The sequence below is a fragment of the Hemiscyllium ocellatum genome, chromosome 19 (genome assembly GCF_020745735.1).
Source record: "Hemiscyllium ocellatum isolate sHemOce1 chromosome 19, sHemOce1.pat.X.cur, whole genome shotgun sequence".
NCBI classification, from domain to species: Eukaryota; Metazoa; Chordata; class Chondrichthyes; order Orectolobiformes; family Hemiscylliidae; genus Hemiscyllium; species Hemiscyllium ocellatum.
Window position 1 is genome coordinate 25,765,282 of NC_083419.1, and position 24,414 is coordinate 25,789,695.

General features: G+C 37.7%; 1 protein-coding gene across 1 annotated transcript in view; it reads right to left on the minus strand.

The window, feature by feature from the left end:
• Positions 1–2,150: 2,150 nt before the first annotated feature.
• Positions 2,151–24,414, minus strand: part of ptprq (protein tyrosine phosphatase receptor type Q) — a 181,552-nt gene continuing 159,288 nt past the window's right edge. The window contains exons 45-52 of the mRNA XM_060840057.1: positions 22,107–22,197; positions 15,866–15,942; positions 13,983–14,117; positions 11,890–12,015; positions 9,658–9,806; positions 8,836–8,971; positions 4,694–4,817; positions 2,151–2,188 (exon numbers count right to left, since the gene is read on the minus strand). Coding sequence (XP_060696040.1) covers positions 2,151–2,188; positions 4,694–4,817; positions 8,836–8,971; positions 9,658–9,806; positions 11,890–12,015; positions 13,983–14,117; positions 15,866–15,942; positions 22,107–22,197 — 876 coding nt within the window. The remainder of the gene's footprint in view (positions 2,189–4,693; positions 4,818–8,835; positions 8,972–9,657; positions 9,807–11,889; positions 12,016–13,982; positions 14,118–15,865; positions 15,943–22,106; positions 22,198–24,414) is intronic.

The window sequence follows — 24,414 nt, forward strand, 5'->3', positions numbered from 1 at the left end:
CATTTTTACAAGCCACTTTCTTTGATATAATGCAATCTTCAACTACTCTCATTAAATTTGATTAATTCACCTTTCGATCAACCAATTGTTGCACTATACAACCTAGGTACTTAGTATCATACTGGCAGTTGAAATTCATATGTGACGTTGCATTATTATGTGATAAGCTGAATGGCTTTTTAGACTGATGGTAGCATCCCAAAAGTGGCATCATAACAATGTGAAATGGCTTGGCTAGCTTGTTATTCAAATTTACTTGTTGCTCAGTCATGACTTATTACAGCTCGACCAGCTACAACGCAACATTTTTGTTCCTCCGTAACCTCGTGCTATAAGAAAATGGCGCTGTAGAAGATCACTAATAGAAAATTGCTACACATGTTCAGTATAAACTTTGCATTATCCAAACAATGTCCACAATTGGTCAATTGCACTATAGCTAATTCACACTGATAAAACGCGTGTTACAGCAGAACCACCTGTATAAGCAGTACCACTCATTAGAAGTGACAGATATTCAAACACAGGGATCTGTTCTTTGCAAACAAAAAGAATGTGTGCAATGCTTCAGCCTCTTTTGAATACCTGGAGGCATGAAGAGCCTATAGTTACTCATTGCTTTTTCCATGTTCATGCCTCAGCTAATCAGGGTCAATCTGCCAATCAGTAAGCAAATCCTTTTCATTGTGGTATAAATTGGCACAATTGTTTGAAATTTGGAGTACTTGTCTCTCTTTTCAACAATTTAAAATGAACAACTTCACACTTATGTTAAAATAGAAAAAAGAATTCAAGCAAATGTGTACATTAGAGCTCCATTAAGTATCCTCAGAACTATGTATAAACCTTTTTAAATAAATAATAGTTAAAGATTCTTCCTAACTCTTATATAAACTTGTACAAAAAAATCTACTTGGTTTGGTTTACACTCAGTTTCCAGATTTATACTTAGATTGTTTGATGTTAACATCATTAGATTGTTTGGTTCACAATTCAAACTAAATTTAAAATGGATTGGTTTCTCAAAACAGAGTTTTTTCACTTCAGCACAGTAAAAAAGAATGCTTAGAATTACAGAATGGAATTACATCCAGATAAAAAAAAGGGCCAACTCAAAGCTTTATTTGAGCTGGTATGGGATAGTGTATGTAAACAGTAAAGCGTCCCTGAAGAGCTACAGTCTGATTTGCACTGGGAGATTAATCTCTATGGTGTCAGAGGGGTGAGTGTTCAGCTGTTCAGGACAACAGACTATTCTGCCAGTGTGAGAAGAGTTCAGCTACTGATACCAAAGGGAGACTATTGGATCAGAAGTGAAGATAAATCAAAAGTCACAATAAAACGTTGGTAATTAAAATAATATGCAGAACTCAAATTTATATTAATTTCCAAGCCAAACATGATTTGCACGTAAAGTTACACACTGCTATCTAAACTATGCACAGCAAAAGCAACAAGTGTCATGAAAAATAAAACTTTACAACTTATTTGGCTCACTTCACAATGAAAATTTGCAATAAATTACAAAAGAGCAAAAATAAGCAGCATAGTGAAAATAAGGTGCTAATGATAGAGAGGAGAAAGTAAGGTCTGCAGATGCTGGAGATCAGAGCTGAAAATGTGTTGCTGGAAAAGCGCAGCAGGTCAGGCAGCATCCAAAGAACATGAAGAAGGGCTTGTGCCCGAAAAGTCGAATTTCCTGTTCCTTGGATGCTGCCTGACCTGCTGCGCTTTTCCAGCAACACATTTTCAGCTAATGATAGAAATACAAGAATTGAAAATTAGCATTCAGTATATATGCGAAACTATGGAGACTATTAATTAATAGATCATTCTAAACCAAACACAAAATATAAAAAAGCATTTCATAAAAGCCTCAGTTATAAAGGAATGTTTTGCGCTAGTAATTTAAAGAAGCCTATTTAGATGTTAAGTTTGGCGCCTACTCATAGAAGGTCCAAGTTAATTTCCTGAAATGATTTAAATATTTTCTAATCAACGTGTTTAGGGATGTCACGCAGCTCTGGAGCAAGTGAGACTTCAATCTAGGCCTCCTGGTCTAGATGTAGCAGCGTCACTATTGTGCTACAAGAGCTCACTGAAATGAATTAAATGTAACCTTCTTAATATCTTTCAGCATTGTCTGAGAATTACATGGTTGTTTCCTCCCACTCCAATTCCACATCACCTAAAATAAATTAATGGAAAAATCAGTATTAACAGCATAGCAATTTTAATCCTGTACAAAAGCCACATATGATTTAATTGCTAATGGCACTTTTTCCATACAGATTCTCCAGGAGAACAATTTTAACCCAGATCTATGGGCCATGGTAATCGTCTTACACCTTCACCCACCACCCTCACTCCCCCCATCCCTCCGCCCAAGTACAAATCCTGACCACACTGCCAAAGGGGTTAGGAATGTTTATCAGCAACTCTATAATTAAGGCTGTGTTATATACCAGATTAAGTCCCCTCAAAATGCATTAAGGAGATAGCCTACACCTTAACTTTTATCTTATTTAAAGGCAAGTGTAAGGTTCTGTGTTTCCAAATGTGATTCAATTGATCCACTACTAGGCTTTAAGCAAAACACACTTCATTCTTAAAAACAGTTAAAATGCAAACAAAAAAAAGGGCATAATTTTAAATTTATTGAAATACTCAATAGGATAATATATTACTTAACTACTAATCATCAACTGTTCCAATATAGCAGCATATCATAAACACACCCTAGGGAAAGGCAAATTCAGGAAAACAGATTTATCTCACATGCTATCTCCAGTCCAGGAACAGGAACACTGAAGGAAAATGTTTCGCAATAGAGAGAGAACTCAAGGTTTTTACTTCAGCAGGAAGAGAGAGAGAGAGAGAGCTGTATCTATCAGCTTCAACAGCCAAAAGCCCCCAACTGAAAGCAAAACTAAAACCCTGGGTCTGTAGGAGCCTGACTGCACCCACTCATGTTTCATTTGTCTAATTTTTAAAAAAGGAAGCTCAAAGCTGTTTGCCCATTGAAGGAGACATTCTGGCACCATGGTGTCAACCCCCCCAATTCAAGAAAAACAGGACAGAACATCTCTTAAAAGCCACAATAGTGAGTGAAAAGCTGTGGATGTAGAAGCCCAAAATATTGCAGCGAGTCTGATCTCCTTATAATTTACATAGGAAGCCTTATAATTTCCTGAAAAGATTTACATATTTTGAAAGAAACAAACTGTAGATTCCTGCTGCCACCAACCTTTCTGTGCAGGCTGTGGTCATTCCCAAAGTTAAAATGGCCAACCTCTTCTAATGGTTGAACAGAGGTGCAATGTAGCCACTAGCGCATCCCAGAAAGGTGAGAGCCTAATTTAAATGCTGTTAAGTGTCACCATGTGGTGTGTGTATCCCGATCAAGGCCAGCACTTATTGTTATCTCCAACAGCTCATCAACACCTTCTTAAGGGCATGGAGAGGGGCAATAAATACAATTTTGTCAAGATATTCCTACCCCTTCAGTAATTTGGAATGAAGTTCAGTTTAAGCACCACTCATCAGGGCATGGGCAGCCTTTGCATGCCTGAAGTTAGGTAAATAAAATTAGCTGTGGGCAGAACTGCAGAGCAAAATTCCTCTCCCATCAGTTTCCTGTGTCTGAAATGTTCCTGCTTTGATATACCCTGTAACCAATTCAGTAACCAGAAATGATTTTTAAGTCATTTAAGACTTTTGGCAATTGTTGAAGACACACTTTATTTTTTGTTGTTGTAGGATCTTCAATGATCATTTTTATCTGTCTAGGAAAGTGCCCAGAAATACAAGATGAGCACAATATTTTCAGAAGGCTAAAGCACCAATGCCAAATTGAAATCTGAACTCTCTTCATAAAAAGATATCTATTTATATTTTCATTATTTTCTCAATGTTTTAGTAAATACTGCACTCCTTTACTTCTGCAGGGAATTCGGAGTAGTATGAATTTTAGACCTCTTTGTTGTGTTAAACGGCTTCATTATAACTGGTCAAGAGTAGGTGTGCCTAATTTTGCAAGACTTTTTTTGCCCATTTGATTGACAATGAAGACTGTGACTTGAACTCTGCCTCTATGACTAGAAACCTAACAGTCTTCCACAGAGTTCCTGCTTACTTGCAGGAACACTTCCTACCATTAAGCACTAATAAGCCCTGTTCTATGTGATCTTTGAGAGTCATACAAAGAATAAAGTACAGTTAGAGCTTTATTCATACATAAAATATTTTTAAGTAGTGACAATACAGAAGCTACCCAACATATTTGCATTTGTAGTATTAAGTGTTATGGGATGAGAGCAGGAGGAGGCACATTGGTAAATGTATACTGGAAATTATTCTGAGTGATAGCATAAGAATGCTTGCAATGTGACATTTCAAAACTTATAGTACTATGTGAATGTTTTATATAATGATATCAAGTTCTTCTTTCTGCCATTTGAATGGATGCATGAGTCTGTGCAGTAAACATTCAATACCTGTGTTAGAAAGTGGATAGGGCAGTTTGATATGAACATACCAAGTGCTCATATAATGACATCAATCACTAAAATTTTCAGGATATGCGTCAATTTATTTTTGGCTCCGAGTAGTAACTGGGCACTTTAGCTCTATAAATATTATAAAGAGGGTCATTTTACATAATTAAACATATTTTTTAAACTCGTCTTATTACCTTCCATTGTATCCACTGAGTCCATTTTTTGCAAAGCAGCATAATTTACAAACCACAGCGTTCGACTGGTTCCTTTGTTATTCAATAGCTCCAAAGCACATTGATGTAAGAACATGTACTGAGCCTGCATTCAATTGAACATTGAAATATTTTTAAATATTAAGAAACTAAATAAATAATTTGAAATTGGTAAATGTATAAATTCATTATTAAAATATAACATAAATTGTATTTTCCAAAATAATATCTGCATCAAATACATTGCAATGGAGCAATCTGGTTTACTATAAACTTTAAACATATACTTAGAAATATGTTAATTTCAATTTTTAAAAAAATCATTTGTACAGTTTCTTGGCGTTATAATTCTTCCAAAATGGAACAATGTCCAAAAATATATCATAACCTAACTGGAGTGGCATTACAAAACCATCAAGATTAAACAGCAAAAGATAGCTATGTGCCTGAGAGACAGTTGATGAAGGGGTTAGAAGAAATCACTTGACTTTGCTTTTACTTTTCCAAAGAAATCTGAATCATACTGAAGAATTATAAAAGATACAGCATATTATAAGCCACGCCTGGCCATTTTGTCTCTTTGAACCTATGCTTGGAAAAATTGTAAGTTTCACAATCTCACTTAAATTGTTGGATAAAACTGAACAACATGTGATAAAGTTCCTCCACATTCACAAATTCCAATTAGTAATATTGGATATATTTTAAATGGATTTCTTTGATCATAAGCATCTTTTCTGAAGCACTTCACAAGACTGTTCAAAACTCAAAATAAAATGAAAAGATATCTTTCTCTAAGTGATGGGAATTTTCCTTAAGCTTAATAAAAACATATTCAGAAGTTTAACAAATGTTGGGGCACTATTATTTACCTTTCTGGGTCGCAAAATAATCTCAGTTCAACAAAAAAATCCTTAAATGATGCACAAAATCTATTCATTTTTAAGCTTGACCTTTAACTGTTTTGAATCACCATGACTACATAAATACAACTTAATTATTAACTTCAGACATACAGAAAGTTCACGTTACTAACTCAAAAGCCAAAAATCCAAATTAACAATAAATAATATTAAAATCACATAATTACATAATAGCCACTGAAACCAACATTGGTTACATAGAATGAACTATTCCAACACATTTCTGCTGACCTCCCATATCCTACTTCTGTAAACCTCAGATAATCCAGAACCCTGCTTTCTATATCAATCATGATAATCACATGCATTTTTCGCTCATACCCATGACAGAAACTGGCTTTTTCAAGCAAGACTGGAAGTATGGTTAGGAAAAACTATCAAAGAAGGCAAATTACATTCAGTACCTTTTCTTGATAGGATTTTAAAAACAAACTCAGCAGAGTTGACAGCACGTTGTATACAGTCAGCAGGAAGTTGCCTTGGTTGTCCTCAACATGAATTTGGACCCCATGAACTCTTATGGTTTCAGATGAGACATGGACAAAGAAACCTCGTATTGATTACCACATCTCATCCTCCATTGGCTGATGAATTTGTACTCCTCCATATTGAACAATACTTGTAGGAAACATGAAGGGTGGCAAGGGCACAGAATAAACTGTGGATGAGGGATTTCAATGTCCACCACCAAGAATGGCTTAGTAGCAGCATTACTGATTGAGCTGGTTGGGTCATAAATGATATAGCTGCTAGATTGAGTCTGCAGTAGGTGGTGAGGATTTCAACAACTGGTAGAAACATATTTGATCTCATCCTTACCAACCTGCCTGCTGCGAATGCATAATGGTATCAGTAAAAGTGAGCATCACACAGTCTTTGCAGAGATGAAGTATTGCCTTCATGTTGAAAATAACCTCTATTGTGTTGTGTGGCACAAATACCGTACTAAATGGGACAGACTTTGAACCAGTAAAGCAACACAAGACTGGGAATCCATGAGGCACTGTGGGCCATCATCAGCCATTCAATTGTACTCCAGCACAATCTGCAACCTCATTGCCCGGCATAATCCCCATTCAACCATTACCATCAAGTCAGGGGATCAACCCTGGTTCAATAGAGAGGGCAGGAGGGCATGTCGGGAGCAGCACCAGGCAAACCTAAAAATGAGGTGTCAACCCAGTAAAGCTATCAAACAGGACTACTTGCATGCCAAACAGCACAAGTGGCAAGTGATAGACAGAACTAAGTGATCCCATAACCCACAGGTCAGGTTGAAACTCTTCAGTCCTGTCACATCCAGTCATGAATGGTGGTGGACAATTAAACAATTCAACAGAAGAGGATACTCCACAAATATCCCATTCCTCATTGAAGGAAGTGTCCAATACACCAGTACAAAAGATAAGGCTGTAGCATTTGCAACAATCTTCAGCCAGAAGTGCCAAATTGAAAAATCATCTTGCCTTCCAACAGTGGTCTCCAGCATCACAGATACCAGTCTTCGGCCAATTTGATTTACTCCATGTGATATAAGGAAATGGTGGGAAGCACTGGCTACAGCAGAGAGTATGGACCCTGCCAACATTCCAGCAGCAGTATGTTCCAGAAGCTGATGCTCCCCTAACCAAATTCTTCTAGTACAGTTGCAACACTGGCATTTACTAGACAATGTGAAAATTTGCCCAGGCATTGCCTGCATGCAGAAAGCAGGACAGATCCAACCTAACCAATTATCACCCCATTACTCTACTCTCAATCATCAGTAAAGTGATGGAACCTGCTCAGTGACAACTGGCTTGGATTCCACTAGGTCCACTCAGCTCCTGACCCCAGTATAGATTTAGTTCAAACATGGACAAATGAGTTAAATTCCAAAGATGAGGTGAGAGTGACTACCCCTGACATCAAGGCCACATTTGACTGAGTGTGGCATCAAGGAGCCTTCACAAAACTGGGATCAACTGGTATTGGGGGAAACTCTCTGCTGGTTGAAGTCATATCTGGAACATGGGAAGATGGGTTTGGTTGTTGGAGGTCAATCCTCTCAGCTCCTGGATATCTATGCCAGACCCTTGCCCACTCATTTGTCCAATCTATATCCCTCTGCAGACTTTCAGAGTCCTCTGCACACTCTGCTCTAGCACTTATCTGAAGGCCATCTGCGAACACACGACATTTGCTCCCCAACTCTAAATCATCTATGTAAATTGTAAACAATTGCAGCACCAAAACTGATCCCTGAGGCACACCACTAGCCACTAATTACCAACCTGAATGACACTCATATATCCCTATTTTTGCTTGTTGTTATTTAAACGGGCTTCTATCCATGCTAATACATCACCCATAATACCGTGCACCTTTATCTTATGCAGCAACCTTTTCTGTAGCATCTTTTTGAACGACTTCTGGAAATCCAGATACACCACATCCCCTGGTTTCCGATTGTCCACTGCGTCCATAATGTTGCTGGGGGAAGATCCTGAAACCACTCTCCAAGGGCATTGTGGGTTATTCTGCAGCACATGGACTACAGTGGTTCAAGAACACAGCTCATCACCACCTTCTCAAGGGAAATTAGGGAAGGGCAATAAACATTGGGCAGTTAGTCAGCCCACATCTCAAAAACGAATAAAAAAACTGAGAGACTAATGCTTTGATAAGACAATAGTTAAGTCACAGTTGAGATACTACACTGAGTTCTGCGCATTATGTTATTGAAAGGATTTAAAGCACTCAAACGCTGATTGACATATAACATATCTTGTTACACCACAGCATATTTTTATGTCAGCATATTTGATGAATTGTCTTGCAGTCAGAATTATATTATATCATCCTTTCCATTTTTGGAGGCTAAATATCAACGCCTTTAATTTAAATCCACCTTTATTAGCTTAATTATGCTCTGAGTAACTGTTTGTTGACTATTTTTATTGTCTCCCATTCCACCATCTATGGTTTGGATTGTTCAGTTCAGACCAATAGTCAGAGAACTTAGTTTGCTGTTTGAAGGGACATAGGCGAGATACCACCTCCAACATATTAAGAGGTCACAGGCAATGTCAAAAAGTTCTAAATGAAATTATGCTGAAATGTTTAAAATTTGGCATTCAATTTAAGGTGGAAAGGAAACCAAAGATGATCTGGTTATTTTAGCACAGAATCTGTTTACTTCTGTGGAAATTTTACACTTACCAAGTTCTGCACCATGCACATTCGTTCACTTCTTAACTCTGCCACAAATCCAAAAATGTCCACAAAGTCATGGTGGTTCATATGCTGTATAAGGTGGTCGAGTGCAATGAAGACACCTGTCCTTCCTACTCCAGCACTGGCAATGAGAAATCCAAAAGAACACATCCTTGTCAGCTACATACAATATTCTCCCCATTAGTTCCAGGACTTACTGTACCATTTGTTCATTCAATAACAGATTAATATTCCAGATTTAGCATTATAATCCAAAAATGGAAATTACAATGACTATTTAATTCTTTACATTCTGTTTTGGCTCTTCTATGATATTCTAAATATGACTATGGTTTGTACTTATTACTTTTAGCCATTATCTACATTTGCTTCCAACTTGCTTCACGTACAGTATTATACATTAATTTGTACAACTTGATTTTGTAGTCAATTATAATTTTTAAAATCAAGAACAGAAAATTAACTATTTACCTCAAAACTTTCCTTCAACTGTAAACTACACTATGGTCAGACGTTTCTTTGTGGGAAGTTGGAAAGGGTGAGGGGAAATTCAGCAGTGAAGGCGATCACTGCATCACTGTCCCAACATTTGCTAGGATTGTCTTCAAAATTTGTTAATCATTTACATGACTAAAATTATTTTTTAAGTAATGTTCCATATTTCACAGCTAAATGCACACAATGCATCACATTTTACAATAGCAATATACTTTAACTCCAGTGCAGCAAGGAAAATTTTCTTGGGAATAATAATTCCTCCAACACCATGGTACTATAGATCAATAGTTTTGTTCAGCAACTTCCTACCTGCAATGCACAACAATAGGAGTGTTATCATTGGCTCTGTTTGCTCGAACTAGCTTCACAAAGTGAATCAAAGGTGCACAGGTCTCAGGAACACCATGTTCAGGCCATGAAGTAAAGTTGAAATGAGTCACCATCATATAATCACCGTACTGCTCAAATTGAAATTAATTGAAAGCAGATAGAAAATTAAGACTTTAAATTATAATGCAGAACAGCACATTAAATCAAGTTAAGAATGCCTAAAGGGATTTTAAATTAAGTTGGTTCAGTTTCCCTGAAACGATACTAATTTCCTTATCTTGACACATGTAAAGTTCAACTTTTAATTTCAGACAATTTAAATGAATTTTTATATACCTCAAGGCTGATCTTAGCTTTAGTATCATAACTGACCTGAAGCATTGCTAGTATGGATTCAGTAAAATTGGCTAGGATTCGCAATTAGAATCACAGTTCAGCGACCTAAGCTGGAAATATATTTGAATAAACATTGATTGAGGATAGGACTATGCATGGTTATCATGTTTGTTAGGATCCCAAGTGCTGGTAATACTGGACAAGTCATCCCACTGTGAAACCTGTCTCGATAGACCAGATTTTTAAAAAAAATTTTGTTCATTCTAAACTGTAGACTGTTCATTTTAAACTGTGGTTAGCACTGCTGCCTCACAGCACCAGGGTCTTAGGTTCGATTCCAGCCTCGGGTGACTGTCTGTGTGGAGTTTGCACATTTTCCCCGTGTCTGCGTGGGTTTCCTCTGGGTGTTCCAGTTTTCTCCCACAGTCCAAAGATGTGCAGGTCAGGTGAATTAGCCATACTAAATTGCCCATAGTGTAAGTCAGAGGGAAATGGGGCTGGGTGGGTTACTCTTCGGAGGGTTGGTGTGTACTGGTTGAGCCAAAGGGCCTGTTTCCACACTGTAGGGAATCTAATCTAATTCCTGAACATCACAAATGTACCTTTAACAAAAAAAAGACATTCCTTTCACTCCAACAGTATCATTAGAAACACAAAATATCAACTAACGATTTACCACTAATTCAACACCAAGGCTTCTCGTTTAAGTTGGCACAGCTACAACCTCTTTCCTTCCAGCAAATTTCTTATCATTCAACATATGCTTTTTCTTCAGCTGGTGTCTTTTCCTGACACCATAAATAATCTGTAAACTAAACTCAAGGTTGCACAAACGTCAGAGCAAACACAGGTTCTCAAAACACAGTTTCCAGTGGTCTTGCAGCATTTCTTTCCAGAGATTAACACTTTTGCCTCCATTCTCTGGCACATGTAGATATACTGAATGACCTTTGATAGAAATCCCTTCTGGAATTTTCTAAATCTGTGTGTGTCCCTGGATCCCTGTTGCTATCTTTGTTTTTAATACCTTAAAATGATCTCCATCTCTTCACTTCAAGGGCTGTAAAACCTCATTAGGAATACATGTACACAAACAAGGTCTCCAGATTTCCTGTCACCTTATTTACAGGAACAACTCTAAGAATGAAACAAAATCAGAATGCCCCTTCCTGAGTCAAAAAAAATATAAATATCAATCAACCCTCAAGTTATATATTGTTTTAATGTCTCCAATAATTCAATATTGCTGACACTGTTGCTCCCCAAACTTGGAGCTCTTTACTATGAGGTGGAGGTGTCTGTATTGATTTGGGGCAGACACTCTCTGCTGATAAATTCTGTGTCAGTGTGCCCCCTCTCACTGCATCTGACAAGGGAGCATCGCTCTGAAAGCTTGTGATTTTGTCTAAACCTTTTGGACTGTAACCCGGTGTCATATGACTTTTGACTTTACTATGAGGTTCACAGATTGATGTGACACCTGTCTTTACCAGTTACAATGAACAATTATTGAGGTCAAACCACCAAAATGTAACGTTTCTTCAACCAATGATAAAATTATAATGGAAAAGTATAAAAGTATTTAACAAAATTAGTTCAATCATTTGAGATGCACCTTAATCTCTGCAGTTTGATGAAGGTATCATATTCATGATGTACAAAGACAGTTACAGTGACAGGGTATGATAAAGCCTAAGATCCATCATGAAAATTTTGAAAGCTTCTATTCATGTACAACATAGCTAAACAGAATAGTATTGAGTTGCCATTTTCAAGTTAGACAAGGTGTATTTTACAACATAATTTTCACTATCAAAAATTCCTCCAACATATTATATCAATTTCAGTGAGTTCACTAGAATAGCAGCTAGATACCTTTTCAATTTTCAGTTCTCGGATAGTCCAATCTGCCTGAACATCTTCTGCTAGTTTAGTGATCACAATATCCCCAAACACAGTTACTGGCTTGTTGTCCTCAGGCCAATACTGGTGACATTTAATCTAAATTGAAATAAATAATGCAACAATGTTGTGAGATTTTAATATGTCCTGTTAATAACTTCAAGTATTGCACACCATAAGATGAAAATTACCTGCATAGTTTGTGAAATGCCTTGAGACTGAAATTACTCAATGTTTTTGGTTAACTCCCATCATAATTTTGTGTCCTGACCTAAACTGGGACTTGCCGGTTAACATTCTGAGAGGCAGGACCTCTACCTCTTAAAAAGCCAATAATGCAGATGGAGCTAGGATTTCCCAAGCAAGGGAGTACCATTTCCTTTCTCTCCTAGAAACCTAGGTGCTGGTGAGATAAAGCATATTGCTCTTCAGAAAGTGTATAAGTAGATAGTCATGAGGAGGACAAGCTCAAAAACAGTCTGACAGTTTGAAGACACATTATAAAACTTATCAACATTGACATGGGAACAAAGGAAATACAGCAAAGTCCCAACATTTATGGGGAGTTGCATTTCCAGAGGATGTCACAGTCAATGAGTTGTGTGAAGACACAAAATGCACATTTACATTATACAATGCAGTTCGCATGATTATTTACAAAAAACAATGAATGAGCAAACATTAGAGTGTCAGTGGATAGACATTACACAGTGAGTGTTGATTAGATAAGTGAGTTTGCATAAGTAGGGCACGTAAATGCAGGACCACAATATTGGGGCAGGAGTGGGACTGAACCTGCACTACCAATCATACAGATCATAGATGGTCATTTAGCAAAATACTATTTTTATCCATTATTTATTATCTAGATGTCAGTAATATCCAGAAAACTATTTCTATATCAATACAAGTATTATGGATACTGTAAATATGAAATGAAAACAAAGACCTAACTGGTCTGCCACATCTGTGGAAAGAGAAACAGTTAACATTTTGATTCCATAAGACCATAAGACCATAAGACATAGGAGTGGAAGTAAGGCCATTTGGCCCATTGAGTCCACTCCGCCATTCAATCATGGCTGATGAGCATTTCAACTCCACTTACCAGCATTCTCCTCGTAGCCCTTAATTCCTTGTGACATCAAGAATCTATCAATCTCTGCCTTGAAGATATTTAGCGTCCCGGCCTCCACTGCACTCTGCGGCAATGAATTCAACAGGCCCACCACTCTCTGGCTGAATAAATGTCTCCGCATTTCTGTTCTGAATTGACCCCCTCTAATTCTAAGGCTGTGTCCACGGGTCCTAGTCTCCTCGCCTAACGGAACCAATTTCCTAGCGTCCACCCTTTCCAATTGTTCTGATTCTTCTTCAGAACAATTGATTTCTGTCTGGAAAGTGCCAAATGACTTAGTCTTTGCACTTTCTGGTGCAGAGAATTCCTAATATTCACCATCTTCTGAATGAATAAGTTCCTCCTCATCGTCTTATATGTCCTAATCCTTATTCTAAGACTTGTGAGCTGGTTCTAGACTCATCAGCCAGAGGTAACATTTAATCCACACCTATTCTGTCACACTCTGTAAAAGATTTATAATAAGTTAACCTCCAAAAAGGCTTCACAGATTGTTTCTTGGAGCTAGGGGCTAATCAGTATATCCATCTGAATGGCAGTAGTGCCAGAGTTTCCAGCAGCCTGGGGCTGACACACACTCGTTGGAACAAATGTCTGGAAGCTTCACATAAACAAGATAGTCTCTCACTAGCTTTGCATGTTATGGTGGAGCGCAGGTTAATGTAATACTGGCATAGCTTCTAGGAATATACCCGTATAAATTCAGTTCAATGAATATTTTGTGGAATTAATCAACCAATAATCCTGATGCTTTACTTCATGAAATTATAATTTATGACAAATACTGATTTGCATTTTCATGAAATAACTTTTTAAAATTTATGTCATTCTGATATGTCTGACCAGTTATTTTCATTAATCTGTTCACTAAAATAGTGTGCACACATGTTCCATTCCACAGCATGTCATTGTCTTAACAGTAACTTACTCTGCCCTTTTCAAAACAGTGTGTCAACATGACTATGGATTGAGTTCTTGTCTCCCAAATCATTCTCCAAAAATCTGCCACTGTTCCTGGTAAAGGGCCTTGAGTAGCAATAAACTCATTTGGGCATAAGTAACCCTATTAAAATAGCAAATATAATGATTAAGGAACAATACATTTAAATAAAATGACTATATATATAAAACAATGTTCTAATTATTATCAATGTTATATTTCAAAAAATAGTTCTGTCAGCTATCCTATGATTTAGTACGTTTACTATTCTATCAGATGTATGGAATCAAGCTCCCACTTTATTAGCTTGAATATACATTCAAAAGGAGGACTGAAGGAGTATTGCACTGCCAGAAGCATCAGATGAGAGGTAGGGTTTCTACCCCTGGGCTGGGAGACCAGGTTCAAATCCCAATTGCTCTGAGGCGTGTAATGACATCTCTGAAGAGGTTGATTAGGAAATATGTTAAATAAGAAAAAAACTGAGGTCACTTCTGGTTAGGGGATATTTCATAGCACTATTTGCAGAATTTCTCGCAATTCTTCCAATGTTCTTATAAGCAGCATGAAAAAAAGTTCAATTTATCTCATTACTGTTATAGGATCTTATTAGGAGGAAGTTGGATGCATTGTTTCCCGACATTATATTGAATTAAAAACAGGTCATTCAGCACACCTAGTCCATACTAAACCATAGCTTCATACAATTAATAAGGCCATGCTGGGACTGTGGCCTGAAACAGGGAGGCCATCTCTAACGACGTGGTGGGCTTTGTCAGTTAACTATTTGCTGTAGATATGATCTAGGTAACATCACCAGTCTGGGTTCAAGATAAGTTAATTACCACTCATTAGCCAGCCACCCCTACTTGGTGGAATCACTGATCCAAAACTGACCTTGCAGGTTTTCCTCCCAGTCCAACCTCCAGCTTTGTCTTTGCATGTCTCATAGAAGGATGTGATATAAAATAAAAGCTCTTTCTTCACTCTTTAATTGTAGCAAAGCCAAAGCACGTGCAGAATGAACCTGCTTGTAGTTTTGCCATCAATTGTAAAAAAGGAAAGTTTTCTTTTTTTTGTCATTGCAAGTCTCTCTCTTTCCTACTATTAGAAAGTAATCTTTACTAATGTGCCATCATTCTATAGGCAACTGTACTGTGGTCAAACACACATTGAGAGATATTCAATGAGAATATGAAAAAGGAATTATTAAGTGATAATTATTGGCCATGGAGCATATGGTATTTGGTGAGGGAATAATATATGAAAATATCAATTTTCATATTTTAAGGCAATAACGAAAATGGAGAAATTATGTTTGCAAGAGGTCACAACATGCAGGAACAAATAATTGAATAAAATAGGTAATCTATTAAGCAAACAATACAAATAACTTAGATCAGGAATTTCAGCAATCTATGTACAGATAAAAAATGAGAATCATTTTAGGGACAAGCGATTAGCTAGTAGTTCGGAGAAGGGAGGCTCATGTGTATTTTTCTAAGGCACCAACAACTAGAAAGGAATAGAAAATTTAAATTATTTTCAGCAATGTTGTTTATTCATTGTGACTACATTGTGAATCCTGGAACTCTCTACTTAATGACACTGTGGGTATACCTTCACCACTGTAGTTCAATAGGGTGTCACGACCATCTACTCAAGTGTTAACCATAAAAAGTTGCCTTGCCATTGATAGTGTATCCCATGGTGAATTTTAGTAGAACTCTAAATGCTTTTAAATAATCTAACATAATTGGCATTGTAATTAATGGCAATGCTACATTATTATGATGGTTAGTGAAGTTAATTTTAAGTATATTTGTCTTGATTTCTGTGGCTGCTGGAGAAAGAAATATTGATCTACTCACTGCAACATAGCTAGCATTGATGAAATCAGATCCTGGGACACCAGCTTCAAGCATGAGTTTCACTCGATTATTATTATCTACATAAAAGAAATATCAAGTAGTTACATTTATGTTTGTTGATAATGTCATTAATTCATTCTAAATCATATGTATAGTGTCGATATATCATATACATAAGCTAACAGCAGCTGTTTCAAATAAGTTGGAGGACAAAGTGAAGCTACATTTGTCAAGGAATATTATGCTTTCCAACTTGTGTTTCAGACACAGCTTAATACATCAAAGGCAGTTCTTCCGATATGAGCTAAAAATGATGCAGTACTGACCTAAATCGTAGGCTGCCATATTTTCTGATAAGATAAAAACCAAAAGACTCCAAATGCTATAAATCAGAAACAGAAACAGAAAGCTCAGCGGGGCATGGATAGGATAAATAGGCAAAGTCTTTTCCCTGGGGTCGGGGAGTCCAGAACTAGGGGGCATAGGTTTAGGGTGAGAGGGGAAAGATATAAAAGAGACATAAGGGGCAACTTTTTCACACTGAGGGTGGTATGTGTATGGAATGTACTGTCAGAGGATGTGGTGGAGGCTGGTACAATTGCAACATTTAAGAGGCATTTGGATAAGTATATGAATAGGAGGTGTTTGGAGGGATATGGGCCGGGTGCTGGTAGGTGGGACTAGATTGGTTGGGATACTGGTTGGCATGGATGTGTTGGACCGAAGGGACTGTTTCCATGCTGTATATCTCTATGACTCTATGATTCTAAGCCTGGCTTGTGGAGAGAAATCAGAGTTAAAACTTTGGGTCGAGTGACCCTTTCTCAGAACCTTTTGAAGAAGAGTCACTCGACCTGAAACATTAACTGTAATTTCTCTCCACAGACACTGCCAGAACTGCTGAGTTTTTCTGACAATTTCTGTTTTCTGCTAAGATCTTAGCCTTGGCTTCATGATGAACTTGATTTAGATTTTTTTTGATTTACTGCAGTATACTTATAAGTACCCCTGAAATACAGTGTTACATTCTATAGAAATCAGATTCTACATTTCTAACTTTTCATTTTGCGAATAAAAAGTAAAGAATGCTAAATTGATTGAGCAGTTGGATTAGATTACAAATCTTAAAAGGTATTAAATATATTGCTTCATGCACCTGTAGTTTAATGTTTGCGTAAGTGATATTAAAGGTGCACTTTATAATGTTAAACTTATTTTGCATCTTGAAAGGTTCAAATTGACTGATGTTAAAGTTCTCATAAATCTTATTGTTTCCAGATGCTTTAAGCGAAATATAATTTCATTAGTAACTTAAAACACAAAAAAGGTATTAATAAGGATAATATTAAACTTTACAGTCTAACTTCAAGTTAAAGAATTCTTAAGATTATTTCCTTAATTTCACTTCATTCTCTTTCTTCATATCAATATTTTGTCTAATTTGTTTTAATCCATAATAAAAAGTCAAAAAACTGTTTGAAATAACATGTGTTTTTTTGCCACATGACATGTTGCTTTGTAGATATCAACAATCTGATTAACATAAAGTTTGAATATTATCTTGAGTTTTGAAAATTGAGTTAATAACATAAGAGTTTTCTGTGCATCTGAAGTTAATAGTTAACTGATTAGTATTTCTATAGCCACAGTCATTTGTTTTAGAACAGTTCATGAGAAGTACTTTGGCAGCTTAATGGATTTTATTTACGTTGGAATTTTATGATCTAGAAAGGTGGAAAAATTGTACCTCAAGGTCTCTGTTCCACATTTCTGGCCCAAGATTTTTTTAAATTTGGATAGATGCACCCATGGCATGGAGTGGGAGACTTCTGGTTTGAGTTTTATTTTGAGTGGAGCAGTTTTGTGAAGTGCTTGCATGGAGATACATGGTTAAAACAGTACTCCTGAAAAGACTAGAATATAGTAAAATTCAGTCACCTTAAAGCCAGGAGTTAGTGACAGTCACCAATTGCAAGTGTTTGGATAAAACCCTGAACAGGATTGGAAGCTGAGTTAGTTTAAACCCAAGTGTATGATGACTGCAGAAGTAAGCTATCTGAGGTTCCAATCTCAGAGTTAAAGGTGCAGTTATCTTCAATGTTTCAAACTGTTAGAACAAGGGATTCTGGTTCAAGTATTGTAGAAGGGTTGCTGTTGGGAACTGTACAATGGAATTTTTAAAACTTGTAAAGGAGTGTTTTGAGATTAATGAGATTTTACTTCTACTGTGTGTTTAAAACTTTGAATTTGTTTATAATAAATTGGTTGGTTAATTCTATTTTGTCTTCATTCCTTTTGTTTAATAAGTTTCTGTTTATTGTCAAAATACAACCTGCAACAATGTGTGCTTCAGCCTCAGCATTTTGGGAAAGCAAATCTTAGCAGGACTTACACACTTAATGGTAAGGTCCTGGGGAGTGTTGCTAAACAGAGACCTTGAAGTGCAGGTTCATAGCGCCTTGAAAGTAGAGAAGCAGCTAGATAGGATAGTGAAGAAAGCATTTGCTATGCTTCCCTTTATTGGCCAGAGCATTGAGCATAGAAGTTGGGAGGTCATGTTGCGGCTATACAGGATGTTGGTTAGGCCACTTTTGGAATTTTGTGTGCTATTCTGGTCTCCTTCCTATTGGAAGGATGTTGTGAAACTTGAAAGGGTTCAGAAAAGGTTCACAAGGATGTTGCCAGGGTTGGAGGATTTGAGCAATAGGGAGAGGTTGAATAGGCTGGGTCTGTTTTCCTGGGAGTGTCGAAGACTGAGGGGTGACCTCATAGAAATCATGAGGGCCATGGATAGGATAAATAGACAAAGTCTTTTCCCTGGGGTAGGGGAGATCAGAACTAGACGGCATAGATGTAGGATAAGAGGAGAAAGACATAAAAGAGACCTAAGGGGCAACCTTTTCATGCAGAAGATGGTCCGTGTATGGAATGAGCTGCCAGAGGAAGTGGTGGAAACTGGTACAATTACAACATTTAAGAGGCATTTGGATGGGTACATGAATAAGAGGGGTTTGGAGGGATATGGGCCAACTGCTGGCAAACGGGACTAGATTAGTTTAGGATATCTAGTCTGCATGAACGAGTTGAACTTAAGGGTCTGTTTCCGTGCTGTACATCTCTATGACTCAGTGAGAGACCAATTACATTGATTTCATCAATTATAGCATTTTCCTCAGACATGGCAGACAAGAGAAAATTGGCACTTCACTTTGTGGAAAGGGACGTGGAGGTACTGATCAATTGGGTGGTGGAGAGAAGCACTGAAATCTTTCCCTAACATGCTCTGACCTATCCCAACATCCCAAAAATCTATTTCAACATGGCTTCTGTGCGGTTGATCCACTGTCTCGGAACACGTCATCCCTGACAGCTGTGGCAAATACATTCATCTCACTCTTCTGATGCCTCATTCCAGGAAAACAAAATCCCACAGTAGGGAAGCAAGAGCCAAAATGAGCAGTGGGGGGCCCTACATTCAGCACTTCATCACTACCAGGACCAAAACCACTCCTGAATTACCCCTACTACCTCCCCTTTACAAATGTCTATTTATAAGTTACTCCTCTTCATAAATGTCATCCCCACTGCATCTCTGTATGCTGCTTCTAATCCCCATTACTGACTTTCACAGTGTCCCTTCCCAGCAGTGTCCCCTAATAACTGCCGCTTGAATATTAGTGAATGGATCCCCAGGACTGACTGTGGTCCACCTCTTGACAGATTGGGACGGATAGACCAACTGATGACACTCCAGATCCCAGACTGATCTCTATGCAGCTCTGACTGACCTCCCGTGCATCCTTGGATGGATCTTACCACCAAAAAGGGATGACTGATTGCATCACAGCACCTGGACTGATATTGGAGATTACCCTTGACTTACTGAGCCTGACTGAAGAGAGAATTTCCTTTGATTTGACTCTCAGACTTAGACATACTCACTTGGTTGATTTGGTTGCAGTGTGTTTACTGTGTACACTGATGGCACATGGTGAAGCTGTGAGCACAATAATGTACAGCAACGGGTCTATTCCTTTACTGGTCACTAATAACAAGCTGCTTGTCTTTGTGACTGTACTAAAAGGCAAGACAATAAACAACTACTTTTAGAATTTCAGCTGTGGTTGAAGGGACGTGGCACAAAAAGGCAAGGAAGAGTAAGGCAGGGATGTTGCGAGCACTCAAAAAGGAAAAAGGCTAGTGCTGAGACACCAAGCAAGAATGCACCCTGGTTGAATCCATGAGATGGATGTCTATCGCTGCACTCAATATGTCTTGGTTTAAGCGTACCATTGAGAGCTGATTGTGTATCTCAAAGTGCAGTACTGAAGTGCAGAATCATATTCTAAGTGGAAATGTGCCATGAGGCTGTGATTATACTGACGTGTGTCAGAAGCCAAGATCTGTGGACAGGCGGTGCTTGTGAACCTTGCCCACAGCAGGTTCCCTGTAATGTTGGTGCCTGGTGTATGAGATGGAGATCCAGAGGAGCAAGCAGAGAGCGGACATTTGACTTTCATGTCAGGAATAATCACTATTTATTTTTCATCTGGCAGGTGGCAGAATGAGAAAAGTAACATAAATAATGTGAGATTAGCTAATAATGGTATGTTAATTCATGAGAATGCATACAAATAGACCTCTCACTGCTCACTAATGTGAATCCTGTTTCACCGTTTAACACTGGGGAAAAATAAGACTTTTTCACCAATGCCCATGTCATTCAATGCCTAGGAAAATTTCATCTGATTGGGAAATGCATTGTTCAGGATTACTAACAGTGTATATCACTACTTTTTTTTGTTTATTCAAGGGATGAGAGTGACACTGTTTAGGCCAGCATTAATTGCGCATCCCTAATTGCCCAGGGCAGGGTGGGGGGAGGGGTTAAGAGTCAACCATATTGCTCTGGGGCTGCTGTCATATGTAGGCCAGACCAGGTAAGGATGGTAGTTTCCTTCCCTAAAGGACATTAGTAAACCAGATGGGTTTTTCCAACAATCAATTTGTGGTCATCATTAGTCTCTTAATTCCAGATTTTTTCATTGAATTCAAATTTCCCCATCTGCTACAATAGGATTTGAATCTGGGTCCCCAGAATATTACCTGGGTTTCTGGATTAATGTCCAGTGATAATAGCATTAGCCATGTCCCAGCACTAGGCCATTTCCCTTACCAATACTAATCATAAACTGCTTTTCATTTGTTTCACTTGAATTAATGTACACTGATGGCTGTAAAAAATAACAGGCAGGGTATTGTATGTGCCAGCTGGGTGTGTTTTCGGCATAATAGTTGTCTGCCCAGATTGCCACTTCTACACATACCCATAATCTCATTACAGAAGCAGGGTAGGTGCTGAAATTAATGTCTTCAGCCTGTGTGACAAAGCTAATTGTAATCCCCAACACAGTTATCAAAAAGAACTAGGCTGCTATGAATTTTTTACCAACTTATTAACTGAGAACCAAACTGAAAGACCTCAACTGTATTTGGTGAGAATTATTGACAGAATTGCGTTTTTACCAAAATGCAGCAAGCAGAAGCCAGGTCGTTCCATCAAAGAAAGGAAAAGAAAACTGGAGACTAAGTCATTCCAAGCAGCTCCTGTGCATCTCCTAGTGGTCAGTTTGACAACAGCCTTGGCAAAAATTATAAACATATTTCTCACTTGACCTCTCAACATGTGCTTCATGATTGTGAAATCAATTAGAAACAAATAATAGAGGGGACAAAACAAGAATCAGCTAATTCATCAAATTTTTTTAACACTTTCAGATGAGTAAATATTTGATTTGAAAAGCAATATGCTAAAATGGAGATAGAACTGATCTTTAACAAAAATCTTATTGTCTTTCTGGGGAAAAGATGGCTGTTGTAGCACCGATCCTCGATCCTGAATTTAAATCTAACTGAATAAATATTACATAAAGAACAATTGCAGAACAGATTTTACACTTGTGTATGTTGTCCCCATGTTCTTAATATAAAATACAGCATTTTCTCAAATATATAACATCATTTTACTTAATTAGCTGGAGAACTTTACTGATATTTATTATGATCAGATATAAAATGATATTTGCTTATAGCATTTAGAACAATACATCATAATTTTTGCACCATTACTCACATTGTCTCGAAAATTGAAACTTCACATATTAATTGAAACATTTCTGAAAAATATTTCAGGTAATACTTCTGCAAAAGTAATCTAATCGAAAAATTTAACAGAACTTACAGGGCTTTATATTTGCAAAGCGATTCTTGGTTCGATTCCAGGGCAAGTCAGCATCAGATGATGTAAGTTCTTGACCTAGTTTGGGGAGTTCCTTTAAAATAAATATTTCAGACTGTCATTTCTGGCAATCAAAACTGATAAAAATATCCATGAATAGCCATGAATCCTGTACTATTAAACTTCCTGCTAGGGAGATCTGTTTCCAAACTAAGCTAAGCATCCTCTTTTGAGCCTTGCAATTGGTTTACAATGTATCACTTAAGTACTATAGCAACTTAAGTACTATAATTAAGCAAACATAATAGGCAGAAAAATTTAACAACATCTAAAACTGGAATACCAACAAAATTCAGAGAGCTTGCTAGAGTGAGCAAGGTGATGTGTAGGCTTGGATGATTGCACAACAATCTCCATATCTGACTCCTGATAGCAGGAACACTGTCCCATATAGAATGAGTGCCATTGGGTTTAGAAATGAGCCACTTCAATCAAAATATCCCTGCCCCACAGGGATTAATGAAGATTCAGGGAGTAAAGAGACTCATTAGGGTCTCCTTTGCCTCCAGAAGACCACCTGACAAGTTCTGGCATGTGTGCGTGTGCGCGTGCGAACGTGTGTGTGTGTGTATGTTTACAGGAAAGGGGATTCCAATGCAGGCTACCTACTTCCTTGGACTATGAATGGTCAGCAACTCTTGGGGCTGAGATTTCCTTAGACTCACAGGAGGCCTCGCAGTGTCCAGTTAACTATCTGATTTCCTCATAAATGTATCAGGTCTTCTATTAAAAAGTGGTGTGAGATTCCTACCAGTTTTCCTATAAGTGGGTAGGACCACTGTCACTAATACTAAATTCTGTACATCTTTTCTTTCATAATCAGATGATCCAAAGGATTTGGTGGCAGGAAGACTCCTGATTCTGTTCATATGTCTGCCTTAAATTTCAATATTTCCACTGATTAAAAAAGAGTAGTCACAGAATCAGTATTTTAAATGGCAGTATTACTGATGCAAAAGTAGATCAATTGGAGACAGTCTTGAAAATAAGTGGAAGCATCTTAATTTGGAGTACATTGAGAAAGGTGATTAGTTGGAATTTCTGCACAGCTTCTCCAGTTTCTGGTTATAACTTGCAGAAAGTGAAGTAAGCCCTGAAGAACCAGTCAGTGGTTTCCTTTAACCTGCCATCAAAGTCATTGTGAAAGATTGGGGTCCCCAAATTTCTTTGGATCTGAAATGTAGCCTCAATTTGCTGGGAGAACAACCATATTGAGCAAGATCCAGAAATGTTGCCTTGTCATCTAGTATCTAATGAGGACTTCATATATAGCATTCCATCCAACCAAAGGAGAATGTGTGGGAGTAGATTCAATAGAATAATTTCCCTATGCCAAAATTCAAGTGGATTAAACATCCAATAATCTGTTCACCAGGACGAGTCAATCATACACGTCACTCAGATTATAGGGGAGAAGTGGAGCCGAACAAAATTCACATTCAATTAATTAACAAATTTACGGTAAAGAGATAATCCAAGTAACAGTGACTATGAAACGGCTATATTGTCATAAAATCCCACCTAATTTACTCATGTCCTTGAGGCAAGGTACCTGGAGGCCTCCGTAGACTTCAGATCTATAAAATGTGGTTGACTCTTAATTGCTCTCTGAGTAAAAAATGAGGTCTGCAGATGCTGGAGATCACAGCTGAAAATGTGTTGCTGGTCAAAGCACAGCAGGCCAGGCAGCATCTCAGGAATAGAGATCCTGATGAAGGGCTTATGCTCGAAACGTCGAATTCTCTATTCCTGAGATGCTGCCTGGCCTGCTGTGCTTTGACCAGCAACACATTTTCAGCTCTTAATTGCTCTCTGACATGGTTAAGCAAGTCACCCAATTGCTTCAATCCGTTACAGAAGAAAAATTTTAAAAACAAAACTGGATGGAGCACCCAGCATCAATTTAGGCACTTGGCAATGTTATGATCTCAATTGATGTTAATACCAGACAAGTCAGATCCTAGAGTGAAACCTGGTTTGTTAGATCCTAACTCTGTTTTATTTTTGACCATGGAGGCCAGTGATTGAATATGTTCACAAGAGATTGTCGGTGTACATCTAACTGAAAGAATAAAATAATTTATTAACAGGTTTTATATCCAATGTGGGAGCAGAGCAGTGCCCTGTCTTTCTCTAGTCCCACTACTGCACTAGTCAGAACATAAATTTAAAGTGTTTTACCAAAGTCCTAATAAGGCCACTCATGTGCTTTTCTTCTGTGAAAAGATCCATCAACTAAATTTATTTGGTA